The sequence below is a fragment of the Gavialis gangeticus genome, unplaced genomic scaffold (genome assembly GCF_001723915.1).
Source record: "Gavialis gangeticus isolate Ggan-Ray unplaced genomic scaffold, GavGan_comp1, whole genome shotgun sequence".
Lineage (NCBI taxonomy): Eukaryota > Metazoa > Chordata > Crocodylia > Gavialidae > Gavialis > Gavialis gangeticus.
Window position 1 is genome coordinate 40,601,530 of NW_017729030.1, and position 14,688 is coordinate 40,616,217.

Sequence of the window (14,688 nt, forward strand, 5' to 3'; positions counted from 1 at the left end):
CCCATGCCTAAAGTGATTTTTCCCCCCCCCCCTTTTTTTTTTTTTACCTGTAACCCCACTTGAGTCTAGAAATATTAAGGGAGAAATGTTATAGCTCCCTTTTGGATTTCTCCCCACAAGATTTCTTCCTCCTCAACTGACTTTTTCCCAACAATCAGAATTACAGGGTTTCACTTCCAGCACCTATGCCATTTATATTAATTGATCAATGAAAAGTAACCCTCAGTGCAAGCCATAGGCTTACCTATCTAGAATCTTTAGTCTATCACATATTCTATTTCAAGCTCTAAAAACCTGGGTTCTATGAATCAGATCCCACCATGGAAAATTCTTCTTCCAAATTACAGTTCCATGTATTTTTAGCATGCCACAACAGGCTGGCAGCACAAAAACATCCACCCAATCATTAAAAAGCTAGGGATACAGAAGAGTTGATGTTTTCTGGGGAAGGGGGAGGTAGAGCTGGCTCATGGTGTGTAAATAATAGCAAAAACCAGCTAGGTACCGCTGGGCAGATTTGCAGGCTTTTACCAGCTGTGTAATGGCTGGGGTCAATATATTGTAGAACAGAGGAGAGAGAGGAAGAGAAAAGGAAATAAAAACCTTGAAAGCTAAAGAATGCCTGCTTCTAATGCTAACTATATCAATGTGACAGTCAGGGAGCACAGTAAATAAACTATTCAACTTTCATTGTGCTCTTACCTGCAGGAATTCTCCCATCAGTAAGGAAAAGGTCACTGAATCCTTCCCCAAGAAGTCTGTCAATTGGAGACTCTCTTCCCAAATCATAATCACTGTCTCCTGCTTCACTATCGCCACGGCCACTGTCTTTTAAGCTAAATTTGTCCATATCTTGTAGGGCATATCTGTAAACACCAATAACAAGGGGATGGAATTATGTTTTGTTATTTCTTGTTCACTGTGTTTTTCTCTGACAAAACTGCTTTGATCAGAATCTAGTTAAAATCCTCACCTGTAGCTTCTGGAATATTTGTTTCCTCTAAAACTTGGTCTTGGCTGATACTGGCCTTGATGAAGCATTGAGAGAAGCTGAGAAACCTGCTAAGAAAAAGACAAAAAATCCTGATTCCTGGAAACAAAAGTCTAATGCCTGTATAGAAAAGGTGGAATAACTTATTTCTGCAAGGTTTTTTTCCTTAAAAAATTAATTAGAGCACATTCATGTGCATATATAATGCATTACAGCTGGTTATTTACAGTTCACAATATAGGCTGTGGAAAACATCTGAAGGCATTTCACAGTTAGAGTAGTGAGTGTAGCATATCAGTCTTAGCATTCATACTAATTTACACTTAATTTATACACACACATACACATAACAATGCATACATAGTGCAGATAAGTTATATTTTTATTTTGTTTTGTGATCCCTGGAACTGTGTGATCTTTTCCTATAGGAAAATCCCATTAAAAATGTGGTATATGCATTTAAAACAGTTTATAGTCCATGAATTAAAAAACAAGATGGAGTGACTTTAAAACAGTCCAGTTATAATGATACCCATCCCAACACCATATAATAGAATAGGAAGAGTTAGTGTATCAGAGTTATCCCATATTTTAAGGAGTTTCCCTGTCTTTTGCACAGGTAAACAGTTTTTCGTGTGCTTTATGTGTGTCTGTGCACAGGAGTGGGAGAAAAAGAGAAAACTGTATGTTTCCTAAGTGAATGGTATCTGTATTGCACTCAGTTCTTTCATCCTACAAGATAAAAGAAAGGAAAATAATATTAATAATTAATCATATGTCTACTCTTCTCCCTCCTGGCATTGGATTCCTTTAAGATCAATTGACATTGGAATGGTACTGCACTGCTGCAATGCCTGAAGGAAAATCTATACTACTTTTACGATGCATATAGCTATCCATGTCTCACACACAGCATATAGACTATATGCCAACTCACAGAAAAACGTGTGTATGAACAAGGGAATGTGCATGCACAATGATACAGAATCTTACCTCAACAGCAGGAGTAGCATGGGTGAGTTCCAGTGCGAAATTCTCTGGCACATGATTTGATGAGATTGTCACCAGACTGTTTAGTGATTGGTGACTATGGTGGCTCTGTCGACTGCTCAGTTGCCCTCTTTCTAATGTTGGAGAGGATGAAGGAGAAGCTCTGTGATGAGACCTGATGGGTAAAGTGCCATTCACCGTTGGCACAAGAGTAATGTCCCCTTTGTGTATCTGTCTTGAGGGTCTTTTTGGGTGGTGCTGGTAAGTGGATTCTGCCACACGACAGTTGTAGGATCTCGTGTCCTTTTTCTCTCGATTGCATCTTGTAGCAAAGATAACCATAATGACCAACAGCACTGCACATATTGATCCTAAGGATATAATTGTTATCATAGAGACATCCAGGGAAGGTTGGCTAACAAAAGGAGCTTCTGTACTTGAAAATGAATATACATATTCAAAAACAGTACATTTCAGAAGTGCTTTGGTGCTAAGTTGAGGGCTGCCTTTATCCTGAACAATCACAGAAAACTCCCATTCCTTAGATGGAACAGATTCTATGCTGACATTGATATGGATGTCACATGATTTGGGGTCCATTACAAAAATACTGTTTTCATTGTCAGCTGCTATAGAACAACTTAGTTCAGAGTTCATACCAGAGTCTCTATCTATGGCCTTTATCCTGGTGACAAGGAAGCCACTTCCAGCATCTTTAGGGATTGAGACTTCTGCAGTACTGTTGCGCAGGGCGGGACCCACAATTACAGGGGCATTATCATTTTCATCAATGATAGTTAACACAACAGTGGTATTACTAACAAGTTGCTGACTTCCTCCATCTCTAGCTTGAACCACAAAGGCAATCTGATTTACTTCTTCATGATCAAAAGTTCTGAGTGCATAAATCGCACCATTAGATGGATCAATAGTCACATAGGTGGTTATGGAGCTTCCCAAAATAGAGCTCTCCAAAATAGTGTAAGTCACCTGTCCATTGTCTCCTAGATCTGGATCTGTGGCCACGACAGATGTGATGTATGCTCCTGGAGAATTATTTTCTAAGATAACAACTTCATATCTGTTTGTCTGGAAGCGGGGTGGGTTGTCATTTTCATCACTGATTTGGACAGTAAAGTGTTTTACTGTGGAGAGACTTGGCATTCCCTTGTCTTCTGCTATTACAGTCAAGCTGTATTCAGATCTCTTTTCTCTATCTAGAGTGGCATTAGTCAAGATTAAATAGTTATTTTCATATGTCTTTTGAAGTTTAAAGTGGCCATGCCCATGGAGCTTGCAAACTATCTCTCCATTCATTCCAGAGTCCTTGTCTTGTACCCTGACTAGAGCAACAAAAGTGTCCAGAGGTGACCCTTCTGATATGTAAGCTATTTCCTCTTTCTCAGGAGACATCAAGTTTAAATTAATTTCAGGTTTGTTATCATTAACATCCACAATTTTTATTATGATTTTGCAGTGAGCCGGGATAGAATTTGGACCCAGATCTTGAGCCTGCGCATCTATTTCATAGGATTTGGTAGTTTCATAGTCCACTTGCTTGAGAAGGGTCAGATATCCTTTTTCTGAATCTATTTTAAAAGTCTCTATAATTTTGGAAGACACATGACTACTGAATGAATATACAACTTTACCATTAGCGCCCTCATCTGGATCAGTAGCATTGAGGTCTATGAGCAAAGTACCAGCTGGTGAATTTTCTAAGAGTTGAATTATATAAGACTGTTGTTCAAACACAGGACTATTGTCATTAGAGTCAGAAATACTTATTTTTAGGGTGGATGATCCAGATCGCTGAGGCACCCCCTTATCTGAAGCAGTGAGCTGGAGTTCGTAGCTTGACTTCAACTCCCGATCCAGTTCTCTTACCACAATGAGCTCTGCATACTTAGCACCATCAGTCCTTGATCGCACTTCAATATTAAAAAAATCATTTGCAGACAGTGAGTAAGTGTGAAGGGAATTTTCCCCAACATCTGGATCAAAAGCACTGTCCAAAGGGATCCGGGTTCCTACAGCTGCACTCTCTGAAATTTCAATAGGTATGAGAGCTCTAGAAAACTGGGGGGAGTTGTCATTAATATCCAGCACTTCAACTTCAACATGGAAAAGCTGCAGATGTTCAGTAGGCAGAGTGATCACATCAAACTCTATGGAGCAGTTTAAGTTTTTCTGGCAGAGTTGTTCCCGGTCAATTTTAGCTCCTATGCTGATCTCTCCATTATCCTCCCGGACTACAAGTAAGGGAGAATTCCCCCTTTGCATGGCTCGAAAACGAACTGAAGAAGGGTTTGGCATTTTTAATAAAACATCAGCTACATCCTCTGATAGTCTTGCAATTACTGATCCAACTCTCTGCTCCTCAAAGATCCTGTATTTCAAATTCCTGCCCAAGACATCTTTGTTGAAAGATATTATCATCAGTGCAGAAAGGAATATAAAGTGCATTTTACTACTGATTTGGTGCATTTGTAAGTTCTTGCAATTCATTTCTCCAAGCAAGTTAAAAAGCAAATATTTCAACTTCCTTTGGTATGTTAAACCCAGAATACATTTGGTTCTTTTAAACTTCACAATGTCTCTTATAATACAGCAAAGTACTAATATCTTACTAGCTCAGAAAACTTTTTTTTTTTTGTATACACACCGTGTCAGGACATCCAGATACAATCTGTATGCAATCCAATCTCTCTCATTTGTTTGCCTGCTCCTCTTCCAGGATGAAATTTGTCACATCAGTGTTTTCTTCTTCTGCAGTTAGAATCCATTTACTGCAGGGTGCTAGCTGAATCTGCAGTGTATCTTTTCTGAGAGATCCTCTTTCCCTCTCACTGCTCAGCTGCAGACTAAACACCCTTGATTGCTGACTCCAGTCTAAAATCTGTGCAACTTCACTTCAACTCAGACAAAGCTTTTGCCCGGCATGTGTTGAATTCCTTCCAGCCAATCAGCTAGCTTCCAAATCAAAGGACAGTGAAGTCACAAAAAAAGAGCTGGAGGAAGGTGGGGGGAGCAGCTCCTCCCCCAGCATTCACTTTCTGTGAGTGTGCCACAACAAAGAGGAGACAAATTACTAAAGAAAAACTTTAAATCAACTACTTGTCCTCTTTATTTATATGACACATTGAATTGTTTTTTGTAATTTTAATTAGTCGGCTTGCTTCTACCAAACGTGATAATTCTCTTGATTTATGCACTTTTAGGTCCCCCTTTTAACTAAACAGCACATTTTGGGAGGGCATTTGCTTAGTAAAAGACTGTAAGGTGACATGTCTCCAAACATGCCAGAGGATTCCCCACCCCCTCTTGCTCCTTTTTTTAACATTTATACACTTCTGCTTCTTTTCGTGTAATCTGCTTTCCTTAATGTCTTTGTTGCTAAATGGAGCACAAGTCCCTATTTCATTCTTTTGGTTCATTTTCCTCTCTCTCTCTTTTACAGTCAATATTTGCAAACCTTTATCCTTTAACAGGCTCCTTGTTAAAGGGTATTGCAGTGTTTTGTTTTATGTGCCACTTCACTTGTCTTTTCCTTAGCTGGGTTCCTTTAGTGTGTGCTTTTTATTTTGTTGTTCCTGAGGTTCTTAAAAAAATCCTTTTTATTTTAGTTAAAAAGAGCAGCTCATGCCTCTGCATAACAATTTCTGCCAGCACACCCCATCTATATGCCAAGTGTCTAAAACAGAGACAACCTGAAGGAGTAAATGTCCCATAAACAGTGACAGTTTCATCATATCTCTTCTAAAACTGTTTTCACATACATACTGCAACACATTTGCACAGAGAAATCCAATGTCTGAGTTGATGATATATTTTGTGCACATCAGAAATGCTATAGATCATTATGTGAGCCTCATGCTGTATCCAGGTCACAGAAACTGATACGTTCTTTCTCATTTCAAATATAAGTATTTATGAATATGCTTTCTGCTCCCCTTCTCTGCTCTTCCTTTTAAAATGTATAATTCAATCCACAATCTTTTAGCTCTCATTCTTCTTTACATTATTCCTCTGTTAACTTTATCCACTTGCTTATTTGCTCCTTCCCATCATCTTACCATCACTTCTTTTTCATGTACTTTTTCTCCTCCTTCCACTCCTCCCCTGCCCCTCCAGCCTGGAAATGTAAAAAGTAAATCTCTGATTTTTCCAATTTACTTACTCTCCACAGAGCTCAGCCAAAGTCACTAAGAAGGTTCTTGTCAAAAAAGAAAGCAGAGGAGGCTCAGCGTGAACTCTCCTTCTTTTTAAGCATTCAAAAGCATTTTATAAGCCATTGTCTCTTTTTTTCAGAAACCAGTACCGTGTGGCAAATTGTGCAGAATAGAAATGCCTATAATGAATGTATTTAGTACTGGGTCACGCTGATGAACATTCTGCCCCCATGAATAATACTGTTTTACAAGTTTGCAGCCCTTTCAAATTGCTGATCCCCAAACCCTATAGGCAAATGAGAAAAGCTAACACAAGCAACTGGGACTTTAGAAACCCATAGCCATCTGGCCTAAATCTCTAACAATCCAAGCCAATAATTATATCAGTTCAGGCTTTAGTGAACCCCTTTACAAACACCAAAAGAGCAAAGAAAGGAATTAGTGGCCATTCTAAGTTGGGGTGGAGTGAACTCAGAGATAATCTAATTCCTTTAGTTCATGGACAGCTTTCTTGAAGCTTTGATAAATCTTTCTAAAACATTTTTCCAAAATTCCAAGTGCAACTTCTTTTCTGGCCATAATTGGGGAACTAGGCTCCATTAAACTCCCTTCTTAATGTCCATTAAAAGTATTTTGTTCTTTAAAAAAAAAAAGTCACTGCCCCTTTTTTAAGAAGAGTACAAGAGATGAATAATTCATAGTAAAATGCATTTTCAGCGGTGCATATTAAAATATTTCAAACAGGGTGCAAATTAATATATAGCTATAGGAATGTGTGCTTATGAGCCATAGCTTAAGGAATTTAGAAATATTGTACTTTTGTGGCAAGTTTTGTTACGCTTCCCATCTTAGTCACTCCATATTCATCAGAGCAATATCTCTGAAAGAGATTAATCTTCAGATACTGCTATACAGAAAAGTTCCTATAAACAATTGTAATAGCGCCTCATCAGCTGTTTTACTACTAAAATGATCAGCAATATCCATATTGTGTTGCAGCTCATAATTTGTGTTTATATTATAAACAAGCGTTTTAGCAGCTAATTGGTCTATATCTTCTATTCTGAAAAAAAAGTGATGAATGAACTGGTAAAAACACTTTGTAACAACACTCATTGGATCCCATGTCTCAGAAGGGAAACATGATTTTATTTAATGCAACACTACTTCTGTTAGTTATTCTAGAATAATACTTTCTTTAGTTTCCTTGGCTTTAAGGTGGTTAAGAACAATCACAGCTCTTTCTAGGCCTATTCTTCACATATTCAGTGAAAGCGTTTTGTTTGAATGTCCCTTAAACTCCAATCCACCTTTGACATGGCAGACTTTTCTTACAAAGAAGGGAGAGATTTCCACGTGCATCAAGCAGACATGTCTTACGGACTGTGGTATTGTGTATGTTGTTAGGCACGTGAGTGGAGTGCTGCTAAACCTCCTGGAGAGTAATCTTAGTTACTTCTTCCCTCATACATATCTATTCACAATAAAAATTTAAGACTGTGCATTTAAAACTCAGCATCATAGCTGGAAAAGGAAAACAAACTGACTCCAACCATGACTTCCTATCACCTACATTACCACTTCAGAAAACATAGTTAGCTAGAGGTTTAATTAACTTTGTGCTAAGCCAAATATAGCTTTGTTTCTCTGGACTATATATTTTAAAGTCTGTCTCATTTCTCAAAGGAGTTTTGTTGAGCATTCAATAAAGCAGGATCTGTTTTAAAATGTATTGAGCCTTAGGTACAAAACATATTTTGGCACCTAAACCTAAGTAGACATGAAGAACTTTTGTTTAAAGAGAAACAGTGTCCTATCCTTAACAGTAGCAATAATATATAAACAATTAAATTAGCATGCTTGTCCCCAAAATGGGTTGTAATCATGTTCGACCTGATCTGTTCCCTTATACAGTGCCATATTATATATCATGGCATAGTATATTTCAGCACACAAGACTTGACAAGATAAAATGTGATTTGACACCTATTATAATAAACATGAAAGATAAATCTTGCTAGATCAGAAGTACGTTTTAAAAGAGTATTTCCATCATAATGGATGTAAAGTCTTTGTCTTTCTATTTTTTTTGTTTTGTATCTTGTACAGACTTTTCCCAAAAAGGATGTATTATCACTGTCTTGTACCCTTTTACATTTGGATTTTGCTTTTAGATTTGGAAAAAGTGAATTTAAGGTGGATACAAATGATTCTACCTGTGATTCTGCATTGGTTTAAAGAGCACAATGTAGTAATGGTGCAAGAGCAACAGTAGTAAGACACATGTTGCAATGATTTGTGTGGACTGCAGAGGGAAGTTATGCTGCTGAGTTAAGAAAAAGTCCAGATTAATTTGAGCATGTCTGAATAGAGTACGCATTGAGAACTGGCCTATTGGTATATTTTTCTTCTGTTCTGCTAAACAGAACAGATAAGTACTTGCCAAGAATACAACAAGTTGGACTGATTCTTCCCCACCTTGCATTATGTGTTACCATTTACATGTCTTCAAAGCAAGTGGAAGATTTTTCTTAATCAGACGTTGCTCCTTACATTTTGGTCTGGATTCAGGTACTCTAGGGGCATGTCCAGATGAGCGCACATGTGCAGGAGCATACGTTTCCCATGGCACAAATAGCAATGGCACATATTTGTGCTGTTGCTTTTTATCCCTGGGCATGCCCCTGCACATGCACTCTAGCGTGCGACAGAATGAACCAGGTGGGATAGAGGAGGCTGGGGCCAGCAGCCTCATCTGGGATCCTGGGGGCCTCCTGGGGCAGCAGCTGTGCCCAAACAGCCACTCAGAGCCTGGCTAGAAGCCAAAACATGACTCTGGCTGGCCTGGCTCCATTTCCGGCCATGCACACTGTGCTGCATGAGCCACATCCCTTTTTTTAGCGGCAGGTTTTTTTTCCTTAGATTTCATAGTTCTAATAGCCATTAGGGCTGGAAGGGACCTCATAGGATCTCCTGGTGTCAAACTAGCAGCATGGTGAATGGGTGCATGTGTGCTGTATGTGGTTTGCAGCACCTCAAACAGCTTTGAGGTGCTATAAATTGCATGTGTGCATTTGTCTGGACACACTCCAGGGCTCCAGCCCATGGCAAAGGGCTTCAGCCCAGCACTGTTTCCCCTGCTACTTGGAATAGCAGAGAGAATCTTCCTATACTCCTCCAACAGTGGCACAGAGCAGCTCTCTCAAGTAGCAGAACCAGGTCTTTTTCCTTCGTAGAGAAACCCATAGAAACTTTCTCTTCCTTTCAGAAAGGTAAGGAAAACAGTGGGGAGAGGATGGGGGAAGAGTGTCTTAGCTCTTTCCAGCAGCTACTTAGGGTTGAAATGTTATGTCCTCTTTCCCTCTGCCAGGCACAGAGGTATCTTCTTGATCAGCGTTGGAGGGTTCCCCAGTACAATGGTTCTTGGAGTCAAGATGCCTTTGAGATACGAGACAGATCACACTATCAGATATTATTGTTTCAGGCCACCCACAGACTGAGGTGACATGACATCAGTTATACTTGGTTCCTGTTTGCAAAGGTTCTTTGCAACAGAGGTTAGAAATTTACTTCTGATTTCATTTAAATGAAAGGTTAGGGTGTAATCTAATTACATGATACCAGGAGTCAGAGCTTTAAACATCAGCTGAAAATGCCTGTTTTAATCCACAGCTCTTCTTTCTGTGACAACTCTTTTTGCACAGGTATAAATAATTATGTAAGAATTGTGATGTGTTTTTCACGTATTAATTATAAAGGAAGTATTTCTACAGTAATATGGTATTATGTAAATACTGGCTGTGTCTATATGAGATGCTTATTGCACAGTAGCTGATTAGTATTGCACTGTAGTATCACTGGGCACTAACCATGACACAACGCTGCTGCACAGTAGTAACAAGCTACTACACAGTAAGCTTCACCAGGCAACCATGCTGGGACCCTAATGAGAAGCAACGCTGGTTACTGTGCAGTCCTTTAGTATTTTGGTTATGCAGTCAGTGTCTTGTGTAGATGTGGCTGTTAGGTACTAGACCTTTTACCCCAATCTGACTGTCTCTCTCTGGGTGCATCTACATGAGAAACCTTAAGGCACAGTGGACTGTTCTACTGGGAAGCAGTGCATCATGGCAGAAACCGTGCTAATGCTCTAACGCACAATTGAATTAGTCTACTGAGCATTAAGTGACACAAAAAAGCTCTTCACCTTTGCTACTGTGCATTAGCACAGCTACTGAGCCTTTATCTAGTACTATTAGAGGTAGTAAATGCGCAATCACAAAGGCACATTAATAAACGTGTAGATGCATCCTCTCTGGTGCAAGTAATCTTGCTGTATAGTGGCACTGTTTCAACAACTGAAATGAAAACTATCCCCATCCAGACCAACCTCTATTTTGGTGCTTAGGGCATTCTCTTGAGAAGTGAGAGGTGCAGTTTTGAATTCTGTCTGGTGGGGAAGGGATTTGGAACCAGGTCTCTCCCTTCTTGTGACAATGCTTTAGCCATTAGGCTACTGTATAAAAGGTGGGCAACATTCTAACCCACTCAGATAGAAAGTTGTTTTACGTTGGACTCAGTGCTGCCAGGGTTTGTTAGGCATGCCCACACCACATCTTCTGGGCTGGGTCTTTTAGGATCCTAAGACAAAGGAATGCTCAGCCTGAGGATCCTGGAGTTTCATTGGAGATAAGTGCGATGTTACTCACCCCCGTTGTGAAAGAGGTAGTTCCTTGCACTTATAGACAACTTCACCTAGATGACGTCACTGGTGAAAAGGTAAGCTTTTCAGGCTTCTAGAGGTTAGGCAAGACTTCTGAGGATCGCATTCTTCTGTAGATGCCTAAGCCATTTTGTGAATCTGGGTTTAACTGCCTAAGGTGCTAACATCAAAAGTTAAATTGCATGATGTTTCTAATTGCATATACATATTTGCCTCAAATATACAAATTCTGTTCTCACTATTATAAATCTGCAAAAAGACTGTTAAAATAAAAAGAGTTCTGGTGGAACAGGATGAACATTTGGTACAGTAGGTTCACAGGACCGTAACAGTCTTTCATCTGGAAATTGCTATGGGATGGAAATATCAGTGAGGTCTCAAATGCTTTGGTGTGGATAAGGAGAGGAAAATCCAATTACCCCTTCCCTGCTATGGAACAATATACAGTTTTACCCTAGAACACAGCAGATGTGTATTAGGCAGCAGCCATCAGTGAAGGGGTCATTGTTTTGCACTGATTTTACCATCTCTGCACTCTTCCAACATTTAGTGGTATTGTAGCTCCAAGGAAGCTATGCTACCAGGACGTCTCCTGTACACAGCGATTCCCAGTTCCTCAGAGAGGGAGGTGGGAAGGGGCCCACATTGCTCCTTTCCCCCTCTCTGCTTTGCCCAGCCTGAGCTGGGAGAGAGTGGAAGGGTAGATCAGAGCCCGTTCACTTCATGGGCCCAGCCTGACTCCCCCAGTATCTCAGCTGGTGGGGGGGTGGTCCTGGAGAAGTCCATGAGTTGGGGGGGGTTCAGATCCACTCCCCCACCTCCAGCTTAGGCCAGGCAAAGCCCAGCTAGCAGCATGCTTCTACTTGCTTAAACTCTCTCCCTTCCCACCTCTCTCCCTGCTGACAGCCCTGGACCTGGGGGAGTGGGGGCAGGGCTACAGAGGGGGACAGTTAGGCAGCCTCTGTAGAGGCTGCTGCTGTGCTTTCCCTGCTGGCCAGGAGGGCCATTGCAGGCAGATTCAATTCTCCTCGCAACTGAACAGACAAACATCTGTTGGGTTGGCGGGGGGCTCTAATTCATGGCACTTCATGTAAAGTGCCATGAGTTAGAGGTACAGCCTAAATGTCTGTCTGCACTCATAATCACAAGATACCAGCCAAGCAATTGTGCCACCTTAGAGCACTAGTTTATCCATTGCAGTATCTTCTAAAAGGTTATTTTCTGCTGCTTCAGAGACAAGTGGGAAAAATAATAAAATACAGGAGCCAAATTGTATACCTAGAAAAATATATATTTCTTTCTCTTCAGCCAACAGGTTGACACTGTAAAGCATGGGATTTGAGTTATAGGGGGTAGTTTTTCTATAGATAAGCAGAGTCCCACCTTCCTGCTATCAATCCACATATTTTACTATCTCTAAAGCCACTTTAGAAAAAGGAGATCTAGTCAAACATTAAATTATATCAGACTTGCAAAATCCTACTACCACCTGCTTATGAGTGAGAAATTTTCTTGACAAGTGAGTTAAATATTAGTTTTTCCATTATCATCCATCATAATGGTAAAGGGCAGGTGAGCAGATTTTCTGCTGTGTGAGTAAATTTTCATGGCAGTTTTGCAAGGCAGCATTATGTACATAAACAGAAAGTTTAACTTTTATATATTTCATATGACATAAATATTATACCTAGATTTTGAGTGCCTTTCTGGACCAATAAAATGTTTATTTCTCAGAATTCTTTGAAATTGCTAAAGAAGGAAATGCATGGATCTTGTGTTTTACCAAGTCTTTATTAAAAACAAATACCTATCCTATGACTGCTTTTTAATTGTGTATAGGAATAATGCATCTGGCACAGAATATGCTGGGAGCTGCACTGTCTGATCACTCTAATCCAACTGTAATTTTATTTACTTATTTCCTTCTAAAGCATACAAAGTACAATATCAGTATTTGAACTCTTTTTATACACAGTTGTCTTTAAGAGCAGTACATGCATTTTATCACAATACATTTATGAGTTTCACAATAATAAAAAAATGTTCAAAGCATAAATTGTTAAAATAAAGGACTAGTACAAATTTCTGTTCCACAACACTCAGGGAAGCAGAGCCTCCTGAGGAAAGATGTGCATGTTCTATTCTCACCTCATCTTCTTTTTCTCAACACCTTCCCTTCTGTCTATTCTGCATCCTTGCAAATGCACACTATTATAATATTCCTCCTTTTGCTCAGTAAAAGACTGAACACAAGGAGTAAAAATGGCTCATAACCTTCTGTTTCCCTAATACAAGAGATAGCTGAACAGTGGGCTGGTTTCCTATTATAGACTAGGGGTCCCTGGGCTGTTCTAGTTTATGCCTATGGACTTGGAGTCTTAAAGGACTCTTACAATAGGATTGAGGTCACTGGTCTGGAAGAACTTCTAGTTATATAACTTTTCCTGGAGGATGCCTCTTGTGTTGTAGGCCAGGAGGGACAATGATGTAATAGCCCCAATGTCAACTGAGGATTCCCATAAATTGATGAAGATTTCAGGGGGACAGATCATTTACCTTCATGGTTTTCTTCTGCTTCTGATATGTCTTGGTTTGTACACAAAACCAGACCCACATCTCAGGATCACAAGTGAAAACCTGTAATTTGTATGTGTGTGTTAAATTAAACCAGTGGCATCAATTGATATTGTAAAATATTAATTACCAGCCCAACAGAATTTAATTCTTGAATCATAGAGAATTATATACTTTTAGTGGATATTTATTTTGGATATCGAGGGCCTCACCTTGCATCATGCATGATAAAGATTGTTTCTTTTGCCTGTAAAAAGGTGGATGTTGTCTTTGTAAGTCCTAGACATACAACAGATTAACACCTGTATAACTTGCATTGGTGTTTTATGCCAGTACAAATTATACTTGGATCCAGAGAAGAAGAATTATCCAAACCAGTTCTCCCATGAGAGCTATGACCTTAACTGTTACTGGAGTCCTTCACCATTAGGTGGCAAAGGTGTATACAATAGCCCTGTTTATATTCAGCAAGCAGCTACCCCAAGAAAACTGCAGAAACATAACACATATACTATACCTATACCTACACTGTTCAATTTCTGTTGGAGTAACTCTACACCAAGTTCTAGTACGCACTGGTTTAGGGATTTACATTGTTTGTATGCTTTTTTTTTTACGTGAATATAAAGAAAATTTTCATGAACTATTCATAAATATTTTCATTAATTCAAAAGCTGATTGAAGCTTTCATGTTTCTATCTAAATTTTAAAGTCTTTATGGGCATGTGTAGATGAAACAGGGGCCCTAAATTGAAGCAGTGGGTTTTAAAAAACACTGCTTTAATTTAGGGCTGATTAACCCTCCATGTCACATGCACACCCTGCTGGTTTACCTGCCTCTCTGGTGGGGGGGAGGGCGAGCTGCTGGTGGGCAGAGTGGTCCCTGGGCTGCAGGGTGGGGCTGCTGCTTCCCTGTGTGGCAGCAGTGGCCCCCACACAGGTGGCACCCACCTGTAGCCACCTGGCTCAGGCAGTCCTGAGGGCACCGCAGCCACAGAGGGAAGCACTGGGCCCCCGCGCAGTTCAGACAGGCAAGCAGGCTCCAGAGGGAAGGGGAGGGGGGAAAGATCAGGCTTGTTGCTTTCCTTGGGAGGAGGCTGCTTTCTTGGGTTGCTGCCAGGAAGTCTGCAGGGCTTCTTGCAGAGCTGTGGAGCTGCACAGAGCCCGGTGTTTTGCTTCTCAGCTGTAGGGGCAGCAAACTAAAACTCCTTAAAGGAGTTTTAGTTTGCTGCACCCCA

General features: G+C 40.1%; 1 protein-coding gene and 1 long non-coding RNA gene across 5 annotated transcripts in view; one reads left to right on the top strand and one right to left on the bottom strand.

Annotated features, from left to right (window-relative positions):
- Positions 1-4,912, bottom strand: part of PCDH18 (protocadherin 18) — a 22,245-nt gene extending 17,333 nt beyond the window's left edge. Inside the window, exons 1-3 of one of the 2 annotated variants that reach the window (XM_019522095.1) lie at positions 1,985-4,912; positions 974-1,062; positions 703-866 (exon numbers count right to left, since the gene is read on the bottom strand). In XM_019522095.1, coding sequence (XP_019377640.1) covers positions 703-866; positions 974-1,062; positions 1,985-4,489 — 2,758 coding nt within the window. In that variant the 5' untranslated portion in view covers positions 4,490-4,912. The remainder of the gene's footprint in view (positions 1-702; positions 867-973; positions 1,063-1,984) is intronic. The other variant, XM_019522096.1, reaches the window with a different exon arrangement.
- Positions 1-14,688, top strand: part of LOC109301157 — a 102,409-nt gene that overhangs the window by 49,581 nt on the left and 38,140 nt on the right. The gene's annotated exons all lie outside the window — the stretch shown is intronic.